This window comes from Candida theae, assembly GCF_024610275.1.
Source record: "Candida theae strain CBS 12239 chromosome Unknown scaffold17, whole genome shotgun sequence".
In the NCBI taxonomy this organism is placed as follows: Eukaryota; Fungi; Ascomycota; class Pichiomycetes; order Serinales; family Debaryomycetaceae; genus Lodderomyces; species Lodderomyces theae.
In genome coordinates, this window is record NW_026261480.1 from 183,202 (window position 1) to 210,145 (window position 26,944).

Sequence of the window (26,944 nt, forward strand, 5' to 3'; positions counted from 1 at the left end):
GATGCATTTTTAAATATCCAATATTACCAACTCATCATCTATGCCTGGAGTAGTTACACCCCCGTTGATCAAAGACTCAATGTCAACAACTTCCTTGACACATCCGCTAGTAAGATTGATGATCTCGTCGTTTGACTTACCCACAACCACGTCATCTTCCACTCTGACTCCAATTCCTTGAAAATGTTTTGGCCATCTGTCATCTTCTGGTATGTACAAGCCTGGTTCTATGGTAATGACATTTCCAGCTACTAAATTCTCAGACCGAGATACTGAAGGGACATCGTGCAAGTCCAAGCCCAAATGATGGCCAATATAGTGGGGATAAAGATATCTTGATACATCAAAATTGCTCAAGTGTGGAAATCCAGTAATGTTCTGCAACTCTTTTCTTAATGACGTGACGGAGTACTCATGAATATCATGCAATGAATAATTCAAGCTTTCATTACACAACTCAATGCATTTCTTATTCGTATTCAACACAGCTTCGTAAAGGTCCTTTTGAGGCTCACTGAATCCATTGGTTGAGTTTGGCCATGATCGTGAAATGTCAGCGCAGTACCCGCCGAGTTTGCCTCCTGCATCAACAAACACCAATTCGTCCCGGTATAGTAAATCATCGTTTCTAGTGTAATGAATCGTTAAAGCATTGGACCCGCTTGCCACTACGGGGATGTATGCTTGCTTATCACAACCGCCTCTGACAAATTGATACTCCAAGTACTTGGCCAAGGTCTTCTCCGCAGCAATCGGATTTTCTGAACCCACTTGCCCAATAGCTTTATTTATAGCACGACTTGAAATTTGTCCAGCGGCATGCATAACCTCAATTTCAGCTGGCGATTTTATTTTCCTCAAGGCTGCCACTTTTGCACTCAATGGGCTTATGTGTTTCCCTGAATTCAACACAATGTCATTCAAACCTTCCAACTTGTCACCACTGCCGAAATTGAAAAACAGGCTAAATGCGGATTTGGACCTCAGTCTGTCGTTATACTTGTTGTCGTAAAAGATTGTGTTTGCTGAGCTTATAAGTGACTTGATATACGTGGACGCTTTGCCAACATCCTCAACACAATCAGCATTGAAAAACTCGTAAGCACCATCCAACCCAGTCTTTGCGCCTTCCCATAATTCACGTTGCTCATTTTTCGGTGGAACCAACATATGTAGTACAACGTCGTCATCCCCTCTGCTTCCCCTTTTCTCCAATATCATTATGGAGTCAGGCTCCAACCAGCCAGTCAAGTAGTAAAAATCATTGTCTTGTTGAAAGTCATAAAACACACTTCCAGAGCTGAATTTTGTAGTATTTCCAATTATAATGGCCAACGACTTGTCAGGTAGATTTGTCGCTAGTTTCAATCGTCTTTGAAAGTATTCGAGTGCTGATATACCAGGTGTAAGGTTACCAGGTTTGGGTATAATGTGGGGCCTGGTTTCGAAAGTTGGTTGTCCTAATTTTATGACAGTTTTCGGTCTCGTGTTTAGTGAAATGCATCGACGTGAGATGAGTTGACGGAGTATGGCTCTCATTATGGTGTCACGCCCGCTTGTCAAACAGTATAATGGAGTACAGATGTGTATTTCAAATTCGTTAAACGGAGTTATTCTTGAATCAGACGGTGGATTTTTATTTTTATTTTTATTTTTATTTTTTTTTTTTTTTCAAATCTTCAGGTACTTTTTCCTCGCTATTTTTCTCCTTCTGGAAGTATTTGCAACCACTTCCCTTTCCAAACACTGGAGCAGCACGGTCTCATCCCAATCTAGCTTTGTCATTCGACTGATTGTCTTGTAGTAGGGTAATTTCAATTGGCTGTAAAACTTTCGTTGTTCTTTGAGCTCTTGTGGATTAGATAAAAATGTCAATTCTATTAGTAAAGTGTCAAAACAATTGTCAGAAAACAAAAATTTCAGCACTTGAAAAGGCAGACACATTCATATAGCCATACGACACATCCAATGACATCCTTCGCTTGGCGAGAACACAAGGGATTCTGCATAGATCCTGATTCCACTGTTTCCAAAGAAAGCATCACTACCAACGGTATTGATATTTTACCATGGGACAAATATATCCAACCGAAAGCCAATGGTGATGGTGATAATGATGACAATGACAATGACGATGACGATGAGCAGGTACCAGCCAAAGAAACTTCCAAACCAAGTAAGAAATTGACTAAACTGGAGAAGCGCGAGTTGCGTCAAGCGAAAAAGATCAATGTCCAGCGACGTAAACAACTACAGAGACAAGTCGAGCTAGACTCCAGTAACACGGCTATTGAGGCTAATTTTAAGCCGTATCTTGCCAAACAAGAGCTCCAACAACTTTACAAAAACATAATCAAAAAAGCGTCAACAACATCCAAACCAGATGTGTCAGATTTCAAAGTTGCCCAATGCCACTCAATATCAATCTACAAGTCCGATCTAGAGCACATCCTTCCTGGAGAATGGTTCAACGACAACAACATCTCACTCATATTTGAACTCATCAAGGAAACATTTATCAATCTGGACGATAGTCGACCATTTACAAACCAAATTCAATTGCTATTCCCCAGTGTTGTTCAACTAGTACAGCATTTCCCCGCTTTGGACATTGAGAATCTATTACCGATGGATGATTTGCAAAAGCTGAGATTTATCTTCTTACCCATCAACATGATCGACGAGCCTTTGGAAGAATTGGACTTGGAAACCGCAAACAATGGAGATCATTGGGTGTTGGGACTACTTTCACTCCTTGAAGAGAAACTCTACATATACGATTCGATGAAATTGGATGATGATATTAAAGGTGATGAACAGTTGCAAAATTTATGTAAAAAACTCGAGAGTTGCTCGAATTTAGTTCGAGGTAAGTTGAAAATTGTGCTAATGAAATGTGACCAGCAGCGCAATTTCGATGATTGTGGAGTGTTTGTGGTTATGATTGCTTGCTATCTTGTTAAACAGTTTTGTTTTGAGGAGGAGATTTCTTTGGACTTGTCACACGTCAAATTCAATCCTCTAGATGCCAGATTATCATTGATGAAGTTGGTATCAAATTTTGTCGAATGCGAGTAGGCCATGATGCATCTATTTAAAGTAATTTCCGTACATGTTCCAAATGCGTTGCACCACCTTCAACTTTGTTTCAATATCATACTCACTGTTGTTCAACTCGTTCAAATCATGAATCCAATCCTGATGCAACTCCTTGGGAATTAGACGCTCCGAACACAAGATCAAATCAATAATTTCAATCAACAACTCTCCTTCATTCGTATTGGCATTGTTGTCATCGCCATTGCGTACATTCTTTCTCAGTAACGAAATTAGCAAACTCTCGATATTATTCAAACACTTGAGACAAATGATACTCAACTGTTTGCCATTGACAAGTAATGGTTTTGCCAGTGTAAAGTATTTGTAAACTTGGTACAAGATGATCAAGGATGGACTCATTGAAACTATTCCAAACACCAATTGCTGACTCTTTAATAACTTGTCTATACCACTCAATGCAACTGCACCATCAACTTTACCCTTTTGTACTTGGATCAAAATCAATCTTAGTAACGAGCCAGAGATGATGTACTTGATAGGCTGTCTAATTTCGTTCTCATACCTTGACATTACTAGCTTTAAGTCACCATTTTTGATATCCTGCTTAACCAAATCTGGTGAAGTTGTAATACGGTTATCCTCAGCAAACTCATAAACCATCCTCTCCAAAGATTCAACATCTGATTTCAATGAATCCTTGGAAGTCAAGGTGATCTCATCATTGCTTCGTAAAATATTGAGCATTTCATTAATGGGTTTGATCACCCAGTTGACAAAGAATCCCTTTATAGGTTCTATCCCGTTAAATTGGATCCAGTGGAGTATCTCATACCGATTGAGATAGATGTTTCTTGATTGTGATGGTGCATAAAAAACAATGAGTGAGATGGGGAGCCAGTAGCGGGTAAGAAACGATGGAGATGACGTGGATGCATAATCTTTATTGCCAAAAGCTGCGACTCCATTGATTACTGTGTTGTTTACAGTAGTTGTTGTATCCTCGATATTCAAAACTCGGTTCAATACTGGTAAAAGGTTGCTGACGTCAGATTTCACAAAGAGGTCAATGTTTTGCGTGTTGAGTTGTATTTCCTTCTTTATCGTCTTCAATTTTAATTTAATCTCCTTGTTGATGATTGTGATGGGAGACTTGACAATTGACGATACATACCACTTTATGGATGACCACGTAGACGCATCAGACTTTTGTAGCAACGTCACCACCGGATTCGCTTGGACAAAAAGTAAATCCACAGCTTGTAGAAGTGACTTTCCCAATGCCGTGGAATAAATCTGCAACTTGAGCCAGTACTGCTGTGTCCATTGACGATGTTCCAAGTCGGCAATTTGCGATTGATGGAAATTTTGTGCAAGAATCTCATTGGTTCTTTCGGCCATGTCAATACCAAAGTAGTACAATTCAATTGGTAAAGTTTGAACAAAGTAGACCAACTTGTTGAATGTCGAACTGTATATCGTTTCCCAATACACTTGCTGGCTTTTCAATACAAGGGTCTTGTAGATTAACGAGTTGGACAAATGAAGACCAAGGATGAGGTTGATGTACTGTTGAATCAAGTCGTGTATCGTTTCGTCTACCCGCGATTGCAGCTCAACTCCTTGAAGTCTATTGATGAATGTTTGCAACTTTTCCGAGTTTATGTTTGCAACCTTGTCAAGCTTAAAGTTTTCACAGTCAATGAGTACATACAAATCCTTGAAGATTTCTTGTAATTTCTCATTTTGGGAGTGCTTCTCTGGTGTATCTGGTTTCTGTTGCTGTTGCTGTTGTTGTTGCTGTTGCTCATATTGGGTTGCTAAGTACGATTTGGTAAATGAATTGAGCCTTTCGAATTCAGCTTTGATTGCAAGAGCAATTCGATTGTTGTTGCTGATGAGGTTTATGATCTTTTTAGGGCGACGACCATCAGGAATTAGCCCAAAACTGATGATACTCATTGTTGCAAGGGCCTTATGCAATATAGTTATAATATCAATTGATAAAACCTCCTGAACTCGTGAGTACTTTTTTTTGCTTTTTTTCTTCTCCAATTCGCATTGTGTTGGTCATTCGTAAAAGGACAAAGACAGATTCACCTTGGAGAAGCGCAATCGATCAGCAAAAGAGATAAAGAACTTCGTTCAGCTTAAAAGACTGCAAGTGGTATTTTACTATATATCAATTTTAAGGCAATGTATTCTACAATGAAGAAACAGTGTGACCCAAGAGTAACTCCTTGCATCGAACGCAACAGTTCAATTCAAAAATCGGTACACTTTGTAGTTGAGCACCTGCTTTTATGCCCTGACGGCTTTTCCTCCTTTCTTCAAACTCAACACTTTGAGAATCTGAACCAATCTAACACTTCCAACCAACAATTCCTCCTTAAAGTAGAAAAGGAAAGCAGCAGTTGAAATACTTTGAATCAACTTGACAACTAATCCCCCATACAACCCTTCAAATCCTTCTTCGTGAACAATCTTCTTGAGCTCTTGGTACATGGACAAGTTTGGAATCTTGTCGGCATCCTTACCCTCTTCTTTCAACACCTTCTTTCTAATGTGAAGTCTTGACTTTAAAGTAATGTATGGGTAAGTCAAGGTAGTGGCAATCAATTTACCAAATGCGCCAATAAAGAAAGCCTTGACGGCAGTAAATGATTGCTGACCACCACCAGCAACAATGACATTCTTGATTTGTTCGAAAATGGTATATTGTATGATTGGATTCAACACCAAAACCAATGCTGGGAAAACACCAGCAAATAAAGCTCCAACGCCGTCCTTTTCAATAATGTCCAAAATAGTCTTTAATGTGGAGTGTGAAGCATTGGCCTCACCCTTTTGCTTCTTTTCAGTCATTATTCTAGTGTTTGCAACCCAAATAGGGTTTGTTCCCACAGAAGTGATGGCTCCGGCAATAGCACCAGTTATAATGGATTGGATGGTGGATAACCCGGCTTTTCTCTTATTGGCCTTGTTTGCCTTTAAGAAGATGTTGGAGGTGAATTCGTAAAAGTAGTAATAAATAAAATTTGTCAATGTGATTCCATAAATTGCACTACCAAGACCCGAGTATAATCCAAGCACACCCTTTTCTTTGATAATCTCCTTGGCTGCCAATACAGTGCTGCTGTTGTGGAAGTTATGGGCAAACTTTTGGTGTGCAGTCAACTTGGACAAACGATGTTGTTCAGCCTCAATTTCGGCCTCGGTCTGCTTCTCCTCCTTCTTTCTTGCTTTTGTTTGGGCTAATGTAGATAAAGTGACCAATGGGTAGGTGACGATCATGGACAATGCACCACCCCCAGCACCAGCAATGGCGTGGGCAATTTCTTCTGTGTCTCCAGACATATCAAGATTTAGCAGTTTTACGTAGATTTGTTAGAAGTGGGTGTGTGTGTGTGTTCAAAGAAGAAGAAGAAGAAGAAGAAGTTGTTGCATGGGGTTTACAAAGTTTTGATGTTTAAATCTGTGTTATTATATACTGGTTATGTAATACGATAATAATAATTCTTGTTTTTTTTTTTTTTTTTTGAACAAGACACTTTTAAGTAATATAATACATACATAGTGTATACATGGGAGAGTATTGTAGTACTACTGCTGCTACTATTATACCTGATTGGGTCGTGTTCTAGCTTACACTATGCTTAAAAAGTATAGGTCCTCTATTTACATAAATAAACGCGCTTATATGCTTGGGTTGATTAACTGCTACGATTTTCAATACGCACTTGTCTGTGAAGTAGCTAAGCTCGGTAATAGGGCTTCGTATCCTTCATGTTACAGAACTGACACCCTAGACAAGTTGTCATAGAGACTACTATTGATGGAAAGTACAACTGGTTCTTTGTGAAGGTTATTTTATTGTGATCTCTCTCCAGTAAACTACGCGCGCATTACTGGAAAGAAGACTTTATATGAAATAATAATTCACATGCTTCTCAGGACACCAATTAAGCATAATATATACTATACTATACTAGCAAAGTCAAAGGTCCCGTGGATTCGTATGTTTGTCATATCGTGTACTGAGATTCCGTCAATGGATAAAGTGGGCAACTCTAGCTTACAAGTTAGTTTGTTTAAAGTCAGACGATTTTACAGGTATCCTGCATATAATCTCTTTTGCAGAAGCAAAATGTGGAGAGAACAACAACGCGCGACAATACAATTTTTGATTAAACACAAAGCAAGTACTTGAGCCGAGGATAATTGAATGCTGTTTTACTCTGACCATAGCATATTATTTTAACCGTTCACTGCTAAATTGCAGCTGCAAACAAGAAGCGTTAGTTGGTGTCATTTTGACTACCCGAGGGTGTGATCTGCTGTATTCTTATTTTGCAGACACAAAGTATGATAAGTGTGACTTCTACCACCTTCTTATGTATCAAACCCAAGAGCTCGTCTTGGTACTTTCTCATAGCTACAAACGATCGCATTGACACTGTTAATCTTTTGAAGGTCCAAACTTATACACACGAAAGACTTTTCAATTACTGCTGTAATTGCTGTTACTGCTGAGGTATTCACGTACACATCACACGATTTTCCTTCGCAGTTTGTACATATATATATATATATATATAATTCCATTTATACAGCACTATAGTCACCCCTGCTGTTGCTTCTACCAACAACCTTTTCAAGAATTTCTCGAATAAAATTAGGCAAACCCTGCAACAATGTGAAAAAGTTTTCAAGAACCTCTTTGAGTGCACTTTGGAAATCAATGGCATTACCTTTGTTGTATTGGAACCAAGCACCACCAATAATATAAATACTCAAAAACAACACCAAAAAGATGAATATCCAAGTAAACCACCCCCATGACTCACCATTATCACCTTTTTTCTTATCCGAGTTCTTGTTCTTATCATTGTTTTTCTTCTTATCGCTGTCACTGGTTATACAAGCAGCTTTGGACTTCATGGAAACTTTCAAAACTTCTCCATTCCATCCATCCAATTCAAACTTGTGGCTTTCCTTTACCGATTCATCACAAACAAAACTAACCTCAGCATCAATTAGAGAATCGCCCCAATTGACTCCAGAGTATCTAATCTTGATTCCACCTGCACCTTCATCTCCCAATGGATCAAACAGTTTTTGAAGATTAGAATTGAATCCAATTATTTCCGATATAATGGGGTCTTCATTATCACGCAAAATCGACGTTATTCCACATATGTCGGAGTTTTGAGGGCATTTTTGTAAATCACTCTTTTTGTCACTAGATATAACTTCACATATACCCAATGTCCATGTAATGTTGGTTTTAGTTGGTGGTGTGGTTTTAATTGTTGAGAACGAATGGGTTCCTTTGATGCTTTCGAGATTGTATGGTTGAAGCTCTTTGACAGAGCAATCGATGGCATTTGAAACCATCACCGAGGTGACTAGTAAGGATATAACCGATTTAAGCATCTATGAATACAGCTAATGGACTTTGCTTGGTCAGAATAGGGAACTTCCTGTTGAATCTGACAAACTGTATGATTGATTGATCAAACTGACCGATTGCTTGGGTGATAGCTTTGTTATCGGAGTTGCGTAATTTTTTCGTTCAGAGAAGAAAAGAAAATTCGAAAATTTTCCGTCAAGACGACCTGGCACAAATAGGACGTAGATCCACACTTTAACGTATCTTCACCTCTGTGATGCGTAGGGTATCAGTCTTACTGTGTATGCTATTTATCTGAGTCCGTACCCACCTACATCTCGGCAGATATGGAGATCTTACTTTTGGGTTGGCTACGGTTTTGCAACGAAACAGTGCAAAAAAAAAAAAAAAAAGAAAAAATACCTTTTATCTATATTCAAGAAGCAATATCCATGTATTTACTCATCAGCTGAATCAAAAAAAAAAAATCCTTTCACAGATGACAAAGAAGCAGGTTTCCCTTGACAACTTTCTTGTTACCACAATAGAAAGCTCATTTTTCAAATTTCATTTCCCGGCTTTTCGGTTATAAGAAAGGTCACGTGAAGAGCCGACAAAAATGAAATATACCCCACGTCGTTGCCCTCTTCATTATTACATAATGTATTATGTAATATAGCGCATGTGGATTTTCATTTAAACCCACAATCAAATTATTCAACACAACATCCCACAATTTTTCCTAACTTCTTCTGCATTGGGCCAAAAGTAATTCTTTCCAACTTTGAACTGTATTCAATATATCGCTTACAACTGCATCATCCACTTGCTATTACATAATACATCACCATGGTTAAAGTCACAGTCGCAGGAGCAGCAGGAGGTATCGGACAACCATTATCCTTATTGTTGAAACTAAACACCAATGTCACCGAGTTGGCATTATTCGATATTGTCAACGCCAAGGGTGTTGCAGCTGACTTGTCCCACATAAACACCCCAGCAGTGGTCACTGGCTACCAACCAAAGGACAAACAAGACAAGACCGCCATCGTTGAAGCTTTAAAAGGAACCGATGTCGTCATCATCCCCGCTGGTGTCCCACGTAAACCAGGAATGACCAGAGCTGATTTATTCAACATCAACGCATCGATCATCAGAGACTTGGTCGCCAACATTGGAAGAACCGCGCCAAACGCCGCCATTTTGATCATTTCCAACCCCGTCAACTCAACCGTCCCCATTGCCGCTCAAGTGTTGAAGAAATTGGGTGTTTTCAACCCCAGAAAATTGTTTGGTGTTACCACCTTGGACAGTGTTAGAGCGGAGACCTTTTTCGGCGAATTGACAAACACCAACCCTGACACTTTAAAGGGCAAAATCTCCGTTATTGGTGGTCATTCCGGTGACACGATTGTGCCCTTGATCAACTACAATAAGCTGGTTGGGTTGATCAGTAAGAAATCCGACTACGATGCGTTTGTACACCGTGTCCAATTTGGTGGTGACGAGGTTGTCAAGGCAAAGAATGGTGCTGGTTCCGCCACTTTGTCAATGGCTTACGCTGGATATAGGTTCGCTGAGTACGTCATTGACTCGTTGTCTGGCCGTCTGAAGAACGATGTCGTTCCAGATTCTGCTTACATTTATTTACCGGGTATTCCTGGTGGAAAGGAGTTTTCCAATATCCATTTACAAGGGGTTGATTTCTTTTCAGTGCCTGTATACTTGAGCAATGGAGAAATTAGCTCATTCATTGACCCATTCAAGTCACTCACCGTTACTGATGATGAAAAGAAGTTGGTTGAAGTTGCATTGAAGGGGTTGAAGGGATCTATTGACCAAGGAGTGCAATTTGTCGATGCTTCGAAATTGTAAGAAAGGGTAGGGTTTTGCTCGTATAGATTTTGTATTTCTTTTACACATGTTTAATTGAAGAAGAATCCAAATGACTAACGACAGTTGGAGCAGTTCTAAGCTTAATTCAACTTACCTTGAATTTTATCACTACTTTGCCCACTTTCGTAGCACAAACGCACACACAAACGGGCTAATGCATACCGACGAAAGCCTCTCTCTCTCTCTCTCTCTCTCTCTCTCTCTCGTCTGCCATTTGGTAATACTATATATAACAACAGAAGAAACAAGACCGGCTCTTCTTCCTATTGAAACTTGAAGTATCTGAATGAAGATCCTCCTCGTCATTTCTTGGACTCAATACGCCATTCCGATCACCGCCATACTCTAAATCCCGCTCTTGCCCAGGTTGATATGCATTCACCAACATCGAAGCTTTGGAGTCCTGATTTATGGATTGATATCCGTATCTCCTCTGTGCTGCTGCATTTCTACCATCCGCCTTCTTGCCCAAAAGTGGCAATTTCTGATTCAGCGAATAGTTGGCATAACTTTGGAGTCGTTGGAAAGAAGGTGAGTTGGCATTGTTGTTCTTCTGTTGGTGCTGGTGCTGCTGGTGCTGCTGGTGCTGGTGCTGCTGGTGCTGCTGTAGTTGTGACTTTCTTGGTGGGTGTGGATTCCCATATCCATGCAAATTGGCCTTCTTATTCAATGCGGCATCCCAGCCTTTGCCGTTATTCAAATCCATCCAATCGTAATGACCATCATCTTCTAAACCTAGTGTAATCATAGCCTTGTCCATCAACCCTACCAAGTACTTGTAATCCGGGGCCTCATCAAAGCTCAAATTCCTCACGTATGCCAAGTACTGAGCAAACTGAATAGGTAAACCATAACACAATTCGTTAACCGAAGTGGTTTGTTTCTTCATGCCAATCTTTTCATACTTTTGCTTATTAGTAGGTGCTTTCAACCCTTGCCAGGGTAAAGACCCCCGCAAAAAGTACATAAAGACATGTCCAAGACTCTCCAAATCGTCCCTTCTCAGTTGCTCTCTTCCCAAATGAGTGTTTATCGACATATACCTTGCAGTTCCACTCAACGCCTTCTTTTCTCTATACGGTATATGAACTTTTGTCTTTGGATCTCGATACTGTTTCGCCATCCCAAAGTCAACAACATATACCTGGTTTGCCTCCGGCGTATCTGGTCTCCCTATGAGAAAATTATCTGGTTTGATGTCACGATAAATCAAATCATGCTCGTGTATAGATTCCACTCGTTCAATCATTTGCTTAGCCACTAATATCGTTGTCTTTAAACTAAACTTGCGGTTGCACCAGTCAAAGAGGTCCTCCAAGGACGGGCCAAGAAGGTCGATAATCAATATGGAATGAACACCTTCTTGTCCGAAAAAGTATGCTTGCGGTATGCCTACTGTCTTGTTCAAGATCCTGTACGACCTGTACTCATCTCGCAACTGTGGAGCTTCGCATTTACGCGGCTCAAATTTGATTGCAACTTGTTGGTTGTTCAAGATGTTTATGCCTTCGAATATTACTCCGAAAGAGCCTTCGCCGATTTTCTTGCCCACTTTGTAGTGTACGCCTACTATACTGGAGGATTGGGACATTGCATTTGTTTTGAGGGGGGGAAGGGGAAGATTGTGTGGGTCTGTTTTCGGGTTACTCAGCTTCTGATTGATTAAGTATAAGTTGACGTCTTTTCTCTCTCTGTATGTGCTACTACGTGTGTATGTGTATGTGTGTGCAACTGTATTGCTCATTTTTTCAACAAAAGAGATTTTCCTTCTCTCACGCGCGTAAAGAAATTTTGTTCCTTAGGCCCTGTACGGTTCATATAGGCAAGTTCGTTGAACTAACTACATTGGTGCTGTCTATATCTATTTACATCTGAATACTTGCTCCTGAACCAGTCCATCACAGAAACATATTATTGAATAATGGCTAATTTGAAACCAAATCAAATGGTTTACGCATACCACGGTCCTCTCATATACGAGGCCAAAATATTAAAGATGAAAAATGCCAAAGATTCATTCATATTGAACGCAGACCTACAACAAGAACCATTACTGCAAAACCACAAGTTCAATGCGCAAAAATGGGAAAATGTCACTTGCTACTATTTGCATTACCAAGGCTGGAATCTGAAATGGGATGAATGGGTAGGCATCGACAGAATTTTGGAGATCAATGAAGAAAACAAGTTCAAGAAGCAGGAGTTGGAACAGTTGACCAAAAGGAAACGAGTGAAACGAGAACCATCCGTCGGCGCAACCGATTTAGCCAGCAGGAATGGTCCTCACGGGAATAAAAAGGCCAAAGCCAACGGTACGTCCGCTTCTTCCTCCAATAACTCAGCACCCCAATCCTCAAAATCCTCCACGAAAAAACAGCCAGTAGTGGTTAATCTCACATTCCCACCGGAATTGAAGTACTTGTTGGTCAATGACTGGCAATACATCACAAAGGACAAGAAACTCGTGGATCTACCCACTCAACACAATGTCGCAGACATCCTCCACGACTACAAGATATGGCGGTCGCAAAAACTTCAAGCGCACCAAATATCAATCTTGACCGAGATCCTACAAGGTCTCGAAGTCTACTTTGACAAATCATTGAGTTTCTTGCTTTTGTACAAGTATGAAAACTTGCAGTACTTGGACTTGTTGAAAAACAACACCATTACCCAGGACCATACCCAGGCTCATGTGTATGGTGTCGAGCATCTCCTACGGTTATTGGTGTCGTTGCCGGGGTTGATTAGTCAGACGACGATGGATGCATTGAGTATAAATGTGTTGGTGCTGGAGGTGGAGGAGTTGTTGAAATATTTGAAGGATAGGATTAGTGATTATCAAAATGAGTATGTGTACATGAGCCCACAGTATGATAGCTTGGCTAGAGTTTAAGACTATGCTACATGACATCTTTTAGAGATATTGCATAATTCACTACATTTTGAGCAACTTTCGCCCTCTTTTGAAAAAAAAATTTAATACTGTACATTTATTTGATTTACATGCCTGTACAAACTCTTCAAAACATTCTCACTTTGCTGTTTCTGTAGGTTTTGAACTCTGTATTTTACGATGACGCTATGATGTCTCCTCGGCATCAGCGGCTCCTTCATCTTCAACATCCTCATCTTCATTACCACCCAACGCAGCAAATCTATTAATTTGTTGATTCTCCGACCTCCTCGACGAATCCCTTTGAAGATCACTTGCAGGTGCATTACCGGTGTTACCACCTCCAGTTACACCACTTCCTGCACGCTCACTGGCGCTCCTACTAGCATTAGAATCGGATCTTCCCACCGATGGCGATTTTCTGAAAAAGTTTGAGTTCGAAGCCAAGTTCGAGCCAAACCCTGAATTTGATCTCGAACTGCCACTTCCTCCACCACCACCACCGCCAATGTTGCTAGATCCATAATGCAGACTTGCTGACCTTCCACTATTCTGCAGTCTTCTGCTCTTTTCTCTTTCCTCCTTCAATTTCTTAATCTCAGCATCTCTATGTATAGCCTCAATGGTTGTAGGTTGTGCATCTTGTTTACCACTTTGCCATTTTGCCTTTCTCAAATCTTGCAAGTCCATCAACATAAACTTGATTCTCGAACTCAACTTGACATTGCTCAAAATAGTGGCAATGTTGTCAAACACAATCTTGAGCATAGTCTTGGTACGTTCGTTAGCATCCAATTTCGGACCAACTGTCTTGATCAATTGTGCCAAATTCTCCAAACTGTCTTCGGACGGATCGGTGGTATTGCTACATTGATCCTTGAGACAAACGTAAATGACTTGATCATTCAACATGTTCAAATTGTACAAGTGTCCAATGAATTTCACAAGACCCAACCCTCTTCTCTTGGCAGCAGCCATGGCATAGTATTCATCACTCATCATTTCAGGTTCAAGTGGAGACCCATCGGGGTTTGTTGGTAGCTTATCACTCCAACCTTTTTCATACTCAACTTGACACGTGGTCAACAACACTCTTCTTGCCAAAGCACCACCAGATGGATGCGAGCCATCCTTCAATGTGCTTGTTTGATCGCTGATTTCAGGGAGAATGTTGGTGGTCATCTTGGCACACCATTTGGCATACATTTCTGACCAATATGGTTCGTCACACGCCTTTTGGAAAGTCAAAGATATCGTTTGTTTAATAGTTCCCGCATCAGTTTCCCATTTCGATTGTTTTGTAATGTCCAACATCTCATCGGTGATTTCATTAAACATCTCCAATGTCAATTTATTCAACAAGGACTTGATCTTTCTTTCGACATCCTCCTTCTCTAATATGACACTACCATCCTCAGCATACCTGACTTCGGTCTTCTTGACCCTTGATTTTGGAACCCATCTATTAGCTGTCTTCTCCAATGGTTTAACATCCTCCGCTGGTTTTGGAGCTTCTCTGGCCAACTCTTCTTCGGTAGGTTCACGTGAGTCATTACCCCTACCACCTCTCTTTGATTGGAGTGGTTTCCTAGTGGACTTGTCTCTAGTCGACGCACCCCTTCTCTTTGATCCTGTTCTGGAGTTTTGTCTGCTGTCAAAAGAGCTTGCATTTCCTCCAAGACCACCACCACCACGCTTGTCATGAGGACCACCAAAACGACCCACATTACTTGGTTGTCTACCTCCTGGACCAAGATTACGAGAGGACGAGTCTCTACCAGTTCCTGAGCGTCTGAGTGCTTGTTGTTGGCCAAGCTCCAAGTATCCATAGCGAGTTTTGAAGTCGGCGTCGATTGGATATTGAACAACTTCGCGGAATTGCATAAGGAACTGTGGATCGTATCTGTATTTTTTGCTAGGAATCTGTCTCGAGCTGTCGACAGCGTGAAAGTTGTCAGGGTACTGGACATCCAAAATGTTTGTGAATGCTGGAACTTCTGCAATTTTCTTCATAAATTGGGTAATGTTGAGCTCCGGTTCGGTGTTTTCTGTAGTTTCTGCGTCATCTGCGTCGTCTGCGTCTTCTTCTTCTTCTTCTTCTTCCTCCTCCTCTTGCTCTTTATCATCAGCACCAGTTGTTACTTCTGTGGTTTCGGCATCTGCGCGATCTACTTCAACATCATCTTTGGACTCTTTTGCCTCCTCAGTCTTCTTATCTTGTTTGCTTTCAGGTAGTTCTTGTTCATTATTTTCTTTTGTGGATTGTTCTGTAGTGGCTTCCTGTTCCTTCTGTGTATCATCAACAGGCTCAGTTGGTGCAACAGTGGGAGTTGCTTCTTTGTCTGTTTCTGTTGCACTTGATGTTACAGGAATGTGAGTACTTGTAATTACCTCCTTTTCAGACTCCTTTGCCACACCAGCATCAACATCATTATCATTATCCTTATTCTTAGATCCAAGTTCTGAAACATTTTCTTTAGGTTCTGGTACAGGTTTCTTTTCCAAAGCTGCCTCCACTTGTTCAGCTTTTGGTTCCTCTTTGTTAGCCTGTTTGACATCGTCTTTGGGTTGCTCTTTAGGTTCCTTCTTCTCGGCCACACCTTCGTCTTGTTTCTTTTGCTTCTCTTTGGCAGCGGCGGCGGCAGCAGCTCTTTCCCTAATCTTTCTCTTGAACTCTTCAGCAGCAGAAAGAGTAGGTGCAGGTGCAGGTGCCGATGTAGATGTAGATGTAGATGTAGATGCAGATGGTTGTGCAGATGGTTGTGCAGGTGTTTGTGCTGCTGAGACTGATGCAGCACCTTCAGAAGATGCAGGTGCCGGAGACGATGATTCCAGTTTTTCAGTAGTGACAGATGCAACCGCAGGTGATGCATGTTTGACATACGGAGACGCCACTGGAGTTGACGAAGCTGTTTTCTTCTTTTTCTCCTCCAAATCAACTGGTTTACCATCCTTTGTAGTCAATTTGACCTTTGACGCTGGCGGAGTTCTGATTTGTGAATGAGGGTATTGAGGAGTTGAGCCACTTGAAGCACTACTTGATGGAGACGCATATGATTGAGAGCCTGGTGGTCCATAAGCCACGGGGACATAATATTGTGGCATGTAGTATTGGAACCCTTGTGGAGCTGCAGCATACGGATACGCCATGTATTGATGCTGTTGCTGTTGCTGCTGTTGTTGAGCAGAATAACCATGGTTCTGTTTGTTGTTGTTATTTGTGTTGTTGTTGAACAGCCTTCTGTTAGCTTGGGCATTGGGGTTGCTTTGGTTACTGTTGTTGTTCTGATTGAACTTGCCGCCATTGTTATTGTTACTGCCATTGTGGTTGTAGTTTTGTCTGTTTCCCGAGTGGTGTTTGTTTGGGTTGTTGTATTGGTTTTTGTTGTGAAAATTTGCGCTGCCATTGTACGTATTTGGATTTTGCCCATATGCGTAAGAATTAGCAAATGAACCTTGGGCTTGACCCGGGTAGTAGTTGTAGTTGTTGCTTCCTTGGTACTTCTGACCTGTCTGGAAGTGTTGTTGCTGGTTTTCAGGCTTTGGATCAGCCGATGATTGGCTCAAATCTGATCCTGATGCTAATCCTGCCTTGGTAGCTGAGGCATTCGAAGGAGCAGCAGATCCAGCAGATCCAACAGGTCCAGCAGATTCAGCAGCTGCAGACTGCTGCTTAGAGTCATTGGTGTTGTTATCAGACATATCTTATGCTAAAAGAATAGGATATATATGTCTGTGTTTGATAACAAAAATGTGTGGTGTTTTAGAGAGGATATGAAAAAAAATACATAAAAAAAAAAAAAAAAAATTTAATTGAAGAAGTAGAAGGAAGAGCTTTAATTAAAAATGAAAGAAATAGAGAAAAAGAACAAATAAAAAAAATTTGTTAACAAGAGAGAGAGAGACAGACAGAGAGACAGAGTGAGTGATTTTTTTTTTTTGTTTAACTATAACTATAACTAATAACTATAATTGCAAACACTTATAATACTGAGTAGTGTGTATATCAATAACACCACACAAGTCTTTCATTAAAATATCTTTTCATCAAACTATGTACTTACTATATACTATCTTGATCATCAATCCTACAATTAATAACAAGAATGTATAAACAATCACTGCATCTTTAATAGATTCCACTTGATAGCAACTAATAATTATATTGTCATTTGTCACTGGTTTCTTTGTTGGAGGTGTCGTATCAGATACAACTTCACACAACTCTGAGTCCTTCTCAAGACAAAACTCTCTTGTGCATTGTTTGCAATTATCAACTTTATATATTGCCAGTGATTTGTTACACTGGCATTTGCAATAAAGTTGATATGACTGAGCAAATGCAGCTAGTGCGAGAAGAAGTCCAACACAATGTGATGATATCTTCATTGATCTAAGACTGCTTCTTTATAGTAGTTTTACTCAACTGATTAAAATCGCGATATTGCAAAATCAATAAAGGATATACAATTTTATTTGTTATTTTTCATCCACAATTACACGACTTTGTTCCTTATTCCTTTTTTTTTTTTTAACAACAACAACATTTAAAGCAAACACCGCCAATTTTTTTTTTTCTCTCTCTCTCTCTTTTGGTGGCAACGCAACTCCTACATACACATTCAACCAGAGCACCGGCTAGAACCACATTGAATATGAGCACAACAACCATTGACAAGCCATACGTACATGAGGGAGGTATAAGACCTTTCTTTGAACAACAGATACAAGACGCAGAGATTGAAATTCAACAAAGAACCCAGAACTTGCGTCGGTTGGAAGCACAACGTAATAAATTAAACAATAGTGTAAGACAGTTGAAAGATGAATTGAGATTACTACAAGAACCAGGTTCCTTTGTTGGAGAAGTCATCAAGGTGATGGGCACAAAGAAGGTCCTTGTGAAGATCCATCCCGAGGGGAAATACATTGTAAATGTGACTAAAGATATTGATATCAAGCAACTAACACCATCAATAAGAGTTTGTTTGAAAGCAGACAGCCATGATTTGTACAAGATCTTGCCAAACAAGGTCGATCCTTTGGTTTCATTGATGATGGTTGAGAAAGTTCCCGATTCTACTTACGATATGGTTGGTGGATTAGATAAACAAATTAAGGAGATTAAGGAAGTTATTGAACTACCAGTCAAGTATCCAGAATTGTTTACAAGTTTGGGTATCGCACAACCAAAAGGTGTAATATTGTATGGACCACCCGGTACCGGAAAGACATTGTTGGCTAGAGCTGTGGCCCACCACACTGATTGTAAATTTATCAGAGTTTCAGGTTCCGAGTTGGTACAAAAATATATTGGTGAAGGTTCTAGAATGGTTAGAGAGCTTTTCGTTATGGCAAGGGAACATGCTCCATCGATTATTTTCATGGACGAAATCGATTCGATTGGGTCATCAAGAGTTGAAGGATCTTCTGGTGGTGATTCCGAAGTGCAAAGAACTATGTTGGAGTTGTTGAACCAATTGGATGGGTTTGAAAGCTCCAAGGATATCAAAATCATTATGGCCACCAACAGATTGGACATTTTGGACCCTGCTTTATTGAGGCCGGGAAGAATTGATAGAAAGATTGAGTTCCCGGCACCAACGTTGCAAGCAAGAACTGACATCTTGAGGATCCACTCTAGATCGATGAATTTGACTAGAGGAATCAACTTGAAGAAAATTGCAGAGAAAATGAATGGGTCCTCTGGTGCTGATGTCAAGGGTGTTTGCACAGAAGCTGGTATGTATGCATTGAGAGAAAGAAGGATCCATGTTACCCAGGAAGATTTTGAGTTGGCTGTTGCCAAGGTTATGTCAAAGAATAATGAAGAAGGTATGTCGCTACAAAAACTATTCAAATAGAAGTGTATATTGTTCACGTATAGAATGAGGGGGAAATGCAAAACACAGAGCTTCCATTAAGTATGGACGAGGGAAAAACGTAAAACAGTCACGGGGGGGGGGACTCCTCTATGATAATCCAATTTTTCAGGTAGCGCTGAATCTAAGTTTCGGTGCCATCTTCTATTCAAGAGCTTCAAAAACGCAAAGGTGTCGAGATGCAACTATTGGCTGTTGTTGTTGCCTTTTCTGTAAATACTTGCAATACTCTTATCTTGTTGTCTTGCTCTATACAAGGTTATTCATACAATTTCAAATTTCCAGCTCATGTTACAAAATTGTCCACACTTTTTGTAAAAAAATCGCGAACGTTGGCAAAAATTTGAAAAATTGTCCCCTCCACAACAATACCCCACCCTTACGATCTACAAACCATCGATGTCAGTCTTCGTTGCCAAAGTTAAAAACGTTTTGAGTGGAGATACAGTTGTGGTAACTCCGCCAAAGTCAACTCAAATCCCTCCTCCGGAAAGAGTAATTACATTGCAATATGTGAGACCAATTGACGACGTATTGTCTAAGGAATACCTTCGCCAATTGTTGATTGGTAAGGAGGTAAAGATCAAAGTTGAGGGTAAAGCAGGCACAAGAGAATTTGGCGATCTCAAAGCCCCCATTTTTGATTCATTGATTGAGTACTTGTTAACAAACGGTTACGTCAAATTGAGAGATAATGTTCCCGAAGAAGTGCAAGACCATTTGCAACAAATTGAAACAAAAGCAAAACAGCAACAAGCTGGACTTTGGAATGAGAAATTAAAAAGAGTCCAATTGAGCCCCTTGGATGATGAGATAACTCTGGTGTCTCAGACACAACCATTGAAATTTGTTGTGCAAAAGGTAATCAGTGGAGATCGTATTGTGGCATACATATATGTCAACGACTACAAAGTTTCCGAGTCTACCTTTTTGTTAGCTGGTGTTAAAACGCCTAGAACTGATGACGCAAACCAGCCAGCTCACTTGGTAAAAGTTGCGCAACAAGCCAAGCTTTTCATTGAGGAGAAATTGTTGACAACCAAAGCGACTTTGACAGCTTCCATTATTGGCAAGAGCCAATCGGGTGTTCCTATTGCTGTTGTCAATCATCCTCTGGGAAACGATGTCAGTGAAAAGCTTTTGGAGTTGGGTTATGCAGAGATTGTTGATTGGCAATCCACTCTTGTTGGAGCAACAACAATGTCCAAATTGAGAAAAGCGGAGCAAACTGCAAAAGCTCTCGGTAAAGGGATTTTTGCCAATGCAATTAGACCAAGCACTTCAGCTGGCCAGGGATCAAGGTTGAAAGTGGGTAACACTGTAAATGTTGCCATTGTGAGAGTTATTGGTGCTGATACGCTAGCTGTAAGAGTAGCTGGCGGCTCGGATGAAGAGGCTGTTGTACAATTGGCATCCATCAGGGCACCAAAGCCGAAGGACACTACCTTGACCACTGATTCGGCAAAACAACAAGCTATTGTTGCTACAGCTCGTGAATTTGTTCGATCCAATTTTATCGGTAAACAATTTCAAGCCCATGTTGATGGGTATAGAGAGGCCAATAAGGAGTTGGGCATTGAAGAGCGTCCTCTCGTTACCATCTCTGAATTATCGGAATCTATTGTTGCCAAGGGAATTGCATCGGTGATTAAGCACGGTAAAAGTACCGAACACGAACGAGCTAGCAATTGGGACAAGCTTGTGGAGTTGGAAGAAGTTGCCAAAAAGCAAAAAAAGGGTATTTATGGCGACCTTGATAAATTTGCAACTGTCAGTTCCAGAATTGTCGATGCATCTGAAACTCAAGCTAAAGCCAAAACATTCTTGAATGGATTTAAATCAAAAGGTAGAGTATCCGGATTCCACATCCTGTATGTGCCAAGAGTGAACAAGGTCAAACTTTTCAACCCAAAGGAAAGCTTAACTTTGAATTTGATTCTTGGTGGAATCGCCAATGATGATTCGGAAGAAGGGGTAAAGTACATCACAAAAAAGTTTTTCCAAAGACCAATTGAGTTTGAAGTTTACGATATTGACAAAGTGGGATCATTCATTGGGAACTTGTATCACGGTCCATCACTTGTTCAAAAGGATTTGGTTTCACAAGGGTTGGTCAAACTTTCCGATTTCGTAAACACCAATCCAGAAGCATCCATCCTTATCAATGCTGAAGATAAAGCGAGAGAGCAACAAAAGGGTATTTGGAAAGGATACGACCCTAATGCCGAAAAGGAAGTTGCTAAAACCACGTCTCAACTACAAACTGCTAGCATAACCAAGCCTGAGTTTTTCGATGTTGCCGTAACACACATAAACGAAGATGGTGTCTTGTATTTCCAAAAAGATTTGAACAAGTTGGATCAATTTGAATCTGAATTTGATCGTTTCCATGCACAAACCCCAAGTGCTTCCAAACTGTCGCAGGATTTACCAGCTGGATTAGAAAAAGCTCCGAGAAAGGGCGAGTTGGTATCTGCTAAATTTGACGGTAAATACTACCGTGCCAAGAGCTTGGGCGTAGTCAAGGGCAAAGTTGAAGTGTCGTTTATCGATTATGGAAACATTGATTACGTCGGAGTTAAGGAATTGCGTTCATTGCCAACCAAATATGCATCGATTCCTCCATTTGCATTTAGCGCCACTTTACAGAACTTGCAATTACCACCCAGAAACACCGATTACTACACCACGGCCATTGAGTTCTTGGAAGACTTGACTTTGGATAAAAAGTTGGTGGCTAGTGTATTGCCAGGAAAAAACACAACCTATGAGAGTATTTTATATGATGCTGAGGAAAGCTTAAAGGATGCCACGTACACTATCAATAAGGAGTTGGTTAGCCAAGGTTGGGCTATTGTTGAACCCAAGACTGTTAATCCGGCAGTGAAGAAATATGTTGAAGAGTTGGTGGATGTGCAAAAAACTGCAAAATCGCACCACAGAGGATGTTGGGAATTTGGTGATGTTTCTTTCGAGGAGGAAAGCTTGTTGGTGTAGAAGGGGGGGTTTTTGGTAGATGTACATTTGTATAAGACCGTTCGAATCAAAATTTGCGAAATACTAGTATAGGTATGCATTTTGACTATATATCTCCGAAAAAAACATGACCTAGCAGCTTCACACACTGAAGAGCAATGGAGCAATGGAGTAAAGGAGCAATGGAGCAATGGAGCAATGGAGCAATGGAGCAATGGAGCAATGGAGCAAAGGAGCAATGGAGTAAAGGAGCAATGGAGCCACTCAACACGAGGACGAAGTGTTTATTGTTAGCTGGATCATCCACTACAACTGATGCCTCCAGGATTGTACGGAGTTGGGGAAAACCAAATGTACAATGTCGAAATCAAAGCTGTGCCGTAGGTCACTTTCAAGCTCTATACATTCTTCAACTCTATACAACATACAAATCACCTCTTCTTGTAAACAAAGCATCACCACCGGTAACCAGTTGTTGTTGCACCTTATCTACTTCTCTCTTGGGGAACCCATCAAAAGTCTTGGCAAAAGTAGCAACTGAATGAGCAATAAGCTTTGTATTCAATCCCCATGCTTCATAACTTGGGTTTGACAAATCATCACACAATTGATGGTAACATGGGTCAAACGCTTTACCCAAGTCGCCACCAAATTTGCGTTTAGCTTCTTTGTCCTTCAACTTTTCGGCACCAGTGGCAATCCCTCCAGCTGGTATATTTTGATCAATAAATCCAACGTAATCTGATCTACCATCAAATGGAACCAATGTGTAGTTCAACCCATGCTGTTTATACCAATCAATGTACAAATCACGTAGATTTCCCAGTCCGTTGGGATGATCCTTGTTGTTAGCATCGTAGACTTCATATTCATAATTTGGAGACGCCATCATATCGTAATCCATAAATAATCTCAACTTCTTGTTCTCCAGCTTGGATAAATGGTTAGCGTAATATGTCGATCCCAACAAACCTTCCTCTTCAGCTGCCCACCAAGCAAATCGAACAGCATTGTTAATCTTGTACTTTGTCAATTGCTGAGCAACTTCCAATAATGAAATAGTACCTGAACCATCGTCATTGATACCTGGTCCTGCTCCAACAGAATCAGAATGGGCTCCCAACGAAACAACATTGTCATGATCACCAAATACAGTATCAGCGATAACATTGATGGTTGATATATTTTTAACATAAGAATCAACATACAACGTAGTTTCAAACTTGTGATTTGGATTAGCCTTCAACTTTTTGATATATTCTTCGACATCCTTCTCATCAACTGCAACAGTGGCAACTTCATCTCCATTAGGTGTACCCAATGTACCAGAAACAGCACCTTCGGAGTCAAAGATAATTGCCCCCTTGGCTCCCAATTTACCAGCGTTCCTAGACTTGTCTCCAAACGAGCACTCACCACGTTTGATCAACACAATGTTTCCCTTTGTCAAATGCGGATAATCATGCAACGAGCATCCATTCTGCTCGACCAACACCAAGTTCCCGTGTGCCGGACGTGTATCAGCCGTGGGTGGTGTCAACGCCAACGGTTTCAAACTCTTGGGCTGCACACCATCAATCAATAAAGAATAGGAATCAATATGGCCGTCAATAGCATCAAAACTTTGGGTTTTAATGGTGTAGTAACCACCGAGCTTTTTCAATTCAGAAATGATGTACCGGATAGTGGCCCAGTGGCCCGGTGAACCAATGACTCTAGTTGGATGGCCATATTTCTTGGTGGAGTAATTGGCAACCTTAAACAATGACTCAGCACGCTTTCTCAAATTTGCTTCTTTGATTGTGGATTGCAAAGACTCAGAATCAATTTCGGGTAATTTTTCATAAACAGACTCGTCAATGACGTCGGTGATTGTAATCGACTCAGACTCTTCATAATGTGGCAATTGCAACCCCAAAACATCCTCCTGCTTCTCATCTACACCACTAGATTGTGAATTAACAAAAACTTCTTGGTTAGCTTGGGGTTGTTGTCCGCCTAATGGAATAACATCTTGCCAAAATTTAAGCGGAGGCAATGCGTCTACTTTGGAAACAGCAATTGCAATGGACAACAAAACTGAATACTTCATATTGAAACGTGGTCCAGAGCAGCTAGTTGATTCTGTGCGTTGTGTCTAATAAAGCGAGTGTGGTGAAGCAACAATAGGTGCTGAATTTTAACAGGTTGAGCTGTGCCGTGATATACTGTGGCACAACCGTTGCCAAATAAAATTGTTCGCCGTCTCTTATCAAGTAATTTGCAGTGCAACATCCCCCACATCCATACATCAATAATTAACGCACAATCACATATCACACATACATTTTCAGCCAGCACTTTGCATCAGTCGTGCATATCAGAAAAAGGACAAACCATGCATTATGCATTAACATCTCCATACGTGTCTCACTACAAATCCTCACCAACTTCCCCCCCCCTCCCCCATCCAATAAGAAACCTCTAATTTCAAACATCTATATCTATCATCTATACACATTCTGTCTCTCTCAATTTCTCTTTTTGGTCTTTTTATTCTTTTTAATCTTGACTTTATGGTGAGTTCCAAATGGATTTCCACCTCCACCAGCACCTCCACCAAAACCACCNCACCTCCACCAGCACCTCCACCAAAACCACCAAAACCACCAAAGAACTGTTGGAAAAAATCGCCGCCACCTCCATTGCCGAAGTTGAATGAGAACTGTTGTCCTCCCCCATTGAAGCCACCGTATTGCGGATGTGCACCGCCACCACCGCCACCACCACCGCCATTCAACGGGTCATTTGGGTCATCACCTCTATCGTAACGTTCACGCAACTCTGGATCAGACAATACTTCATACGCTTTATTGACATCTTGCATTTTGTGTTCAATTTGCTCCGGTGTCAAGTCGGTTCCCTTGTATTTATCTGGATGATACTTCAAGGTTTGTGTTCGGTACGCTTTTCTAATGGTCTTGTCATCGGCATCTCGTCCTATGTCCAAGATTTTGTAGTAGTCGGTCTTTGGTTTACTCTGTGGTGGTCTATATTGTTGATGTTGTTGTCTCTGCTGTCTTTGTTGTTGTTGCTGTTGTTGCTGCTGCCTGTAAAAGTTTTGCTGCTGCTGTCTCTGTCTCTCCTGATTCATCCTTGCATGATACTCCTCAATAGGTCTCGTTCTCTTTTGGAACAACGGTGTGTTTCTAACATACCCATTAAAGCTCAGCAATTTCCGTTCGGCTCCTTGATAATCCTTGCTTTTCAATAATTGATCAATCTCAGGCACAGAAAGTGGGAAAAACTCTCTATCCTTAACAAGCTTACACACTGCTTCTCCATGCTTGTACTCACCGATTTGGATAAAGGACTCGCATCCCAACTTTGTCAAGTCGGAGTAAAATAATAGATTAGAATTACGTAATGCATTGTCAAATTCCTTCACTTTGGTCAAGTATTCAAAGTTTGTCTTCACTTTCAAGGACTTCTTCTTTTCTGCTCTAGTCAATTTGACATCTTCGTGGAACAAGAAATCATTGATTCTCTTAAAGTTCAAGTCAATGAGCTCTTTATCAAAATTGCCTTGATGTTCAATCTCCAACTTCGGGTAAATATGACCATTATTGATTGAATAATTCTCCAAATCTTGTAAAAATTCTGCAAATTTGGAATAAAACTTTGACAACTCGCCACATGGCTTGTAGTCGTTATCTATTCTCAAGCAGCTTTTCACCGTCTTGAAAGCCTGATCAAATTGAACCTCCGTGATGAGATAAAATTCTGACAAAAGTGTATAATACTGCAAGTTCTTTACTGGATTGATCATTATTAGTTTCGATAGTAGCGAAACGATCACTTTCTTTAACGGTACTTCTGGCTCATTCAAGTACTGAACTTTCTTTTCTGGGTCGTTTTGGAACATTTGCAAGCTTGCTTTCAAGTATAGCTGAAACACTTCATAGCTGTTAGTGCTAACCACTGCAATTTGATCAAGTTCCTTCAAGCACTCCTCAAACTTGTTTTCTTTAAAGTATTTTTCTGCTTGTGTCCAGTGGTGCTGAAACAAGTCGATTGCTTCCCAAGCGGACGATTCTCTGGGTATGTGAGAGTCCTTCAAGTATTGCTCCAAATTGGTAAAGTCTCCTCTCGATACCAATATCTCCACCAACTTATTCTCAGCTGGTTTCATCTTCGGATCCAATTTCAAAACATCTTGCAAGTCAACGATAGCTAAGGACTCCTTCTTGAGACTGATTTCAATCAAGGCTCTTTTGAATAGTAGTTGTGTCAATGACTTGTTCAATTCGTCGTACCCCAATTCAACAACTTGGTTATCGGTCCGATATGACCTGACATCCTTTATCAAATGATCGAAATGCTCAAGTACATCCGGTGTTGGACCCTCTCTTGTAAAAAGAGTCTCGACGTGGGCAATTTTTCCAAGCACACCATCATTTGGAGACAGCTTTGAGCTCGCTACTGCGGCCAGGTAGTTGCTAAGGGCAAGGCACGTAAGTAAATGGCGTAGTAATACCATTTTAAATGGTGGGAAATGAAGTATAAATCAAGTCCTGCAATCTGTCAAAGCTCGCCACGTAATGAAAATTTCTAGAACTTGCGTAGAAGACAATCTTTTTATTTACTACCGTGTCACGTGCACCTATTCGTTGCTGCGAGTGTTTCTGTTTTTGAAGATAGATACAACCTCAACTTCCGTCCGGCCCAACTTGTAAGCTGAACAAGCAAGAAATTCAACCTTGGCTGGCCAGTCCTGATTTATCCTGTTGTGTTGATATTTGTAACTATGTGCATTACACTTCACCATCAAATTCATTTCTGCGTTTTTGTTGCATGTGTGCA

General features: G+C 40.6%; 12 protein-coding genes across 12 annotated transcripts; 5 read left to right on the forward strand and 7 right to left on the reverse strand. All coding sequences in view use genetic code 12, as the record gives it.

Annotated features, from left to right (window-relative positions):
* Positions 1-9: 9 nt before the first annotated feature.
* On the reverse strand, positions 10-1,539 carry KGF57_004731 (aminopeptidase; the record flags this gene model as incomplete). The annotated part of the gene is made up of 1 exon (XM_051754272.1): positions 10-1,539. The coding sequence occupies one exon, from the start codon at positions 1,537-1,539 to the stop codon at positions 10-12; it is 1,530 nt and encodes a 509-aa protein (XP_051606865.1).
* Positions 1,540-1,968: 429 nt separating this feature from the next.
* Positions 1,969-3,078, forward strand: ULP1 (Ulp1p; the record flags this gene model as incomplete). The annotated part of the gene is made up of 1 exon (XM_051754273.1): positions 1,969-3,078. One exon carries the CDS (start codon positions 1,969-1,971, stop codon positions 3,076-3,078), a length of 1,110 nt encoding a protein of 369 aa, XP_051606866.1.
* Positions 3,079-3,090: 12 nt separating this feature from the next.
* Positions 3,091-5,019, reverse strand: KGF57_004733 (uncharacterized protein; the record flags this gene model as incomplete). The annotated part of the gene is made up of 1 exon (XM_051754274.1): positions 3,091-5,019. One exon carries the CDS (start codon positions 5,017-5,019, stop codon positions 3,091-3,093), a length of 1,929 nt encoding a protein of 642 aa, XP_051606867.1.
* Positions 5,020-5,358: 339 nt separating this feature from the next.
* Positions 5,359-6,414, reverse strand: KGF57_004734 (uncharacterized protein; the record flags this gene model as incomplete). Its single annotated transcript, XM_051754275.1, has 1 exon — positions 5,359-6,414. One exon carries the CDS (start codon positions 6,412-6,414, stop codon positions 5,359-5,361), a length of 1,056 nt encoding a protein of 351 aa, XP_051606868.1.
* A 1,248-nt stretch (positions 6,415-7,662) lies between these two features.
* KGF57_004735 (uncharacterized protein) lies at positions 7,663-8,493 on the reverse strand (the record flags this gene model as incomplete). Its single annotated transcript, XM_051754276.1, has 1 exon — positions 7,663-8,493. The coding sequence occupies one exon, from the start codon at positions 8,491-8,493 to the stop codon at positions 7,663-7,665; it is 831 nt and encodes a 276-aa protein (XP_051606869.1).
* Positions 8,494-9,298: 805 nt separating this feature from the next.
* MDH1-3 (malate dehydrogenase) lies at positions 9,299-10,327 on the forward strand (the record flags this gene model as incomplete). The annotated part of the gene is made up of 1 exon (XM_051754277.1): positions 9,299-10,327. One exon carries the CDS (start codon positions 9,299-9,301, stop codon positions 10,325-10,327), a length of 1,029 nt encoding a protein of 342 aa, XP_051606870.1.
* A 244-nt stretch (positions 10,328-10,571) lies between these two features.
* Positions 10,572-11,939, reverse strand: KGF57_004737 (casein kinase; the record flags this gene model as incomplete). Its single annotated transcript, XM_051754278.1, has 1 exon — positions 10,572-11,939. One exon carries the CDS (start codon positions 11,937-11,939, stop codon positions 10,572-10,574), a length of 1,368 nt encoding a protein of 455 aa, XP_051606871.1.
* A 330-nt stretch (positions 11,940-12,269) lies between these two features.
* Positions 12,270-13,244, forward strand: EAF3 (Eaf3p; the record flags this gene model as incomplete). Its single annotated transcript, XM_051754280.1, has 1 exon — positions 12,270-13,244. The coding sequence occupies one exon, from the start codon at positions 12,270-12,272 to the stop codon at positions 13,242-13,244; it is 975 nt and encodes a 324-aa protein (XP_051606872.1).
* A 186-nt stretch (positions 13,245-13,430) lies between these two features.
* Positions 13,431-16,946, reverse strand: TIF4631 (translation initiation factor eIF4G; the record flags this gene model as incomplete). Its single annotated transcript, XM_051754281.1, has 1 exon — positions 13,431-16,946. One exon carries the CDS (start codon positions 16,944-16,946, stop codon positions 13,431-13,433), a length of 3,516 nt encoding a protein of 1,171 aa, XP_051606873.1.
* Positions 16,947-17,899: 953 nt separating this feature from the next.
* Positions 17,900-19,108, forward strand: RPT6 (proteasome regulatory particle base subunit; the record flags this gene model as incomplete). The annotated part of the gene is made up of 1 exon (XM_051754282.1): positions 17,900-19,108. One exon carries the CDS (start codon positions 17,900-17,902, stop codon positions 19,106-19,108), a length of 1,209 nt encoding a protein of 402 aa, XP_051606874.1.
* A 417-nt stretch (positions 19,109-19,525) lies between these two features.
* KGF57_004741 (uncharacterized protein) lies at positions 19,526-22,123 on the forward strand (the record flags this gene model as incomplete). The annotated part of the gene is made up of 1 exon (XM_051754283.1): positions 19,526-22,123. The coding sequence occupies one exon, from the start codon at positions 19,526-19,528 to the stop codon at positions 22,121-22,123; it is 2,598 nt and encodes an 865-aa protein (XP_051606875.1).
* Positions 22,124-22,517: 394 nt separating this feature from the next.
* Positions 22,518-26,621, reverse strand: APE3 (Ape3p; the record flags this gene model as incomplete). Its single annotated transcript, XM_051754284.1, has 2 exons — positions 22,518-24,239; positions 24,690-26,621. The coding sequence occupies 2 exons, from the start codon at positions 26,619-26,621 to the stop codon at positions 22,518-22,520; spliced, it is 3,654 nt and encodes a 1,217-aa protein (XP_051606876.1).
* Positions 26,622-26,944: the final 323 nt, after the last annotated feature.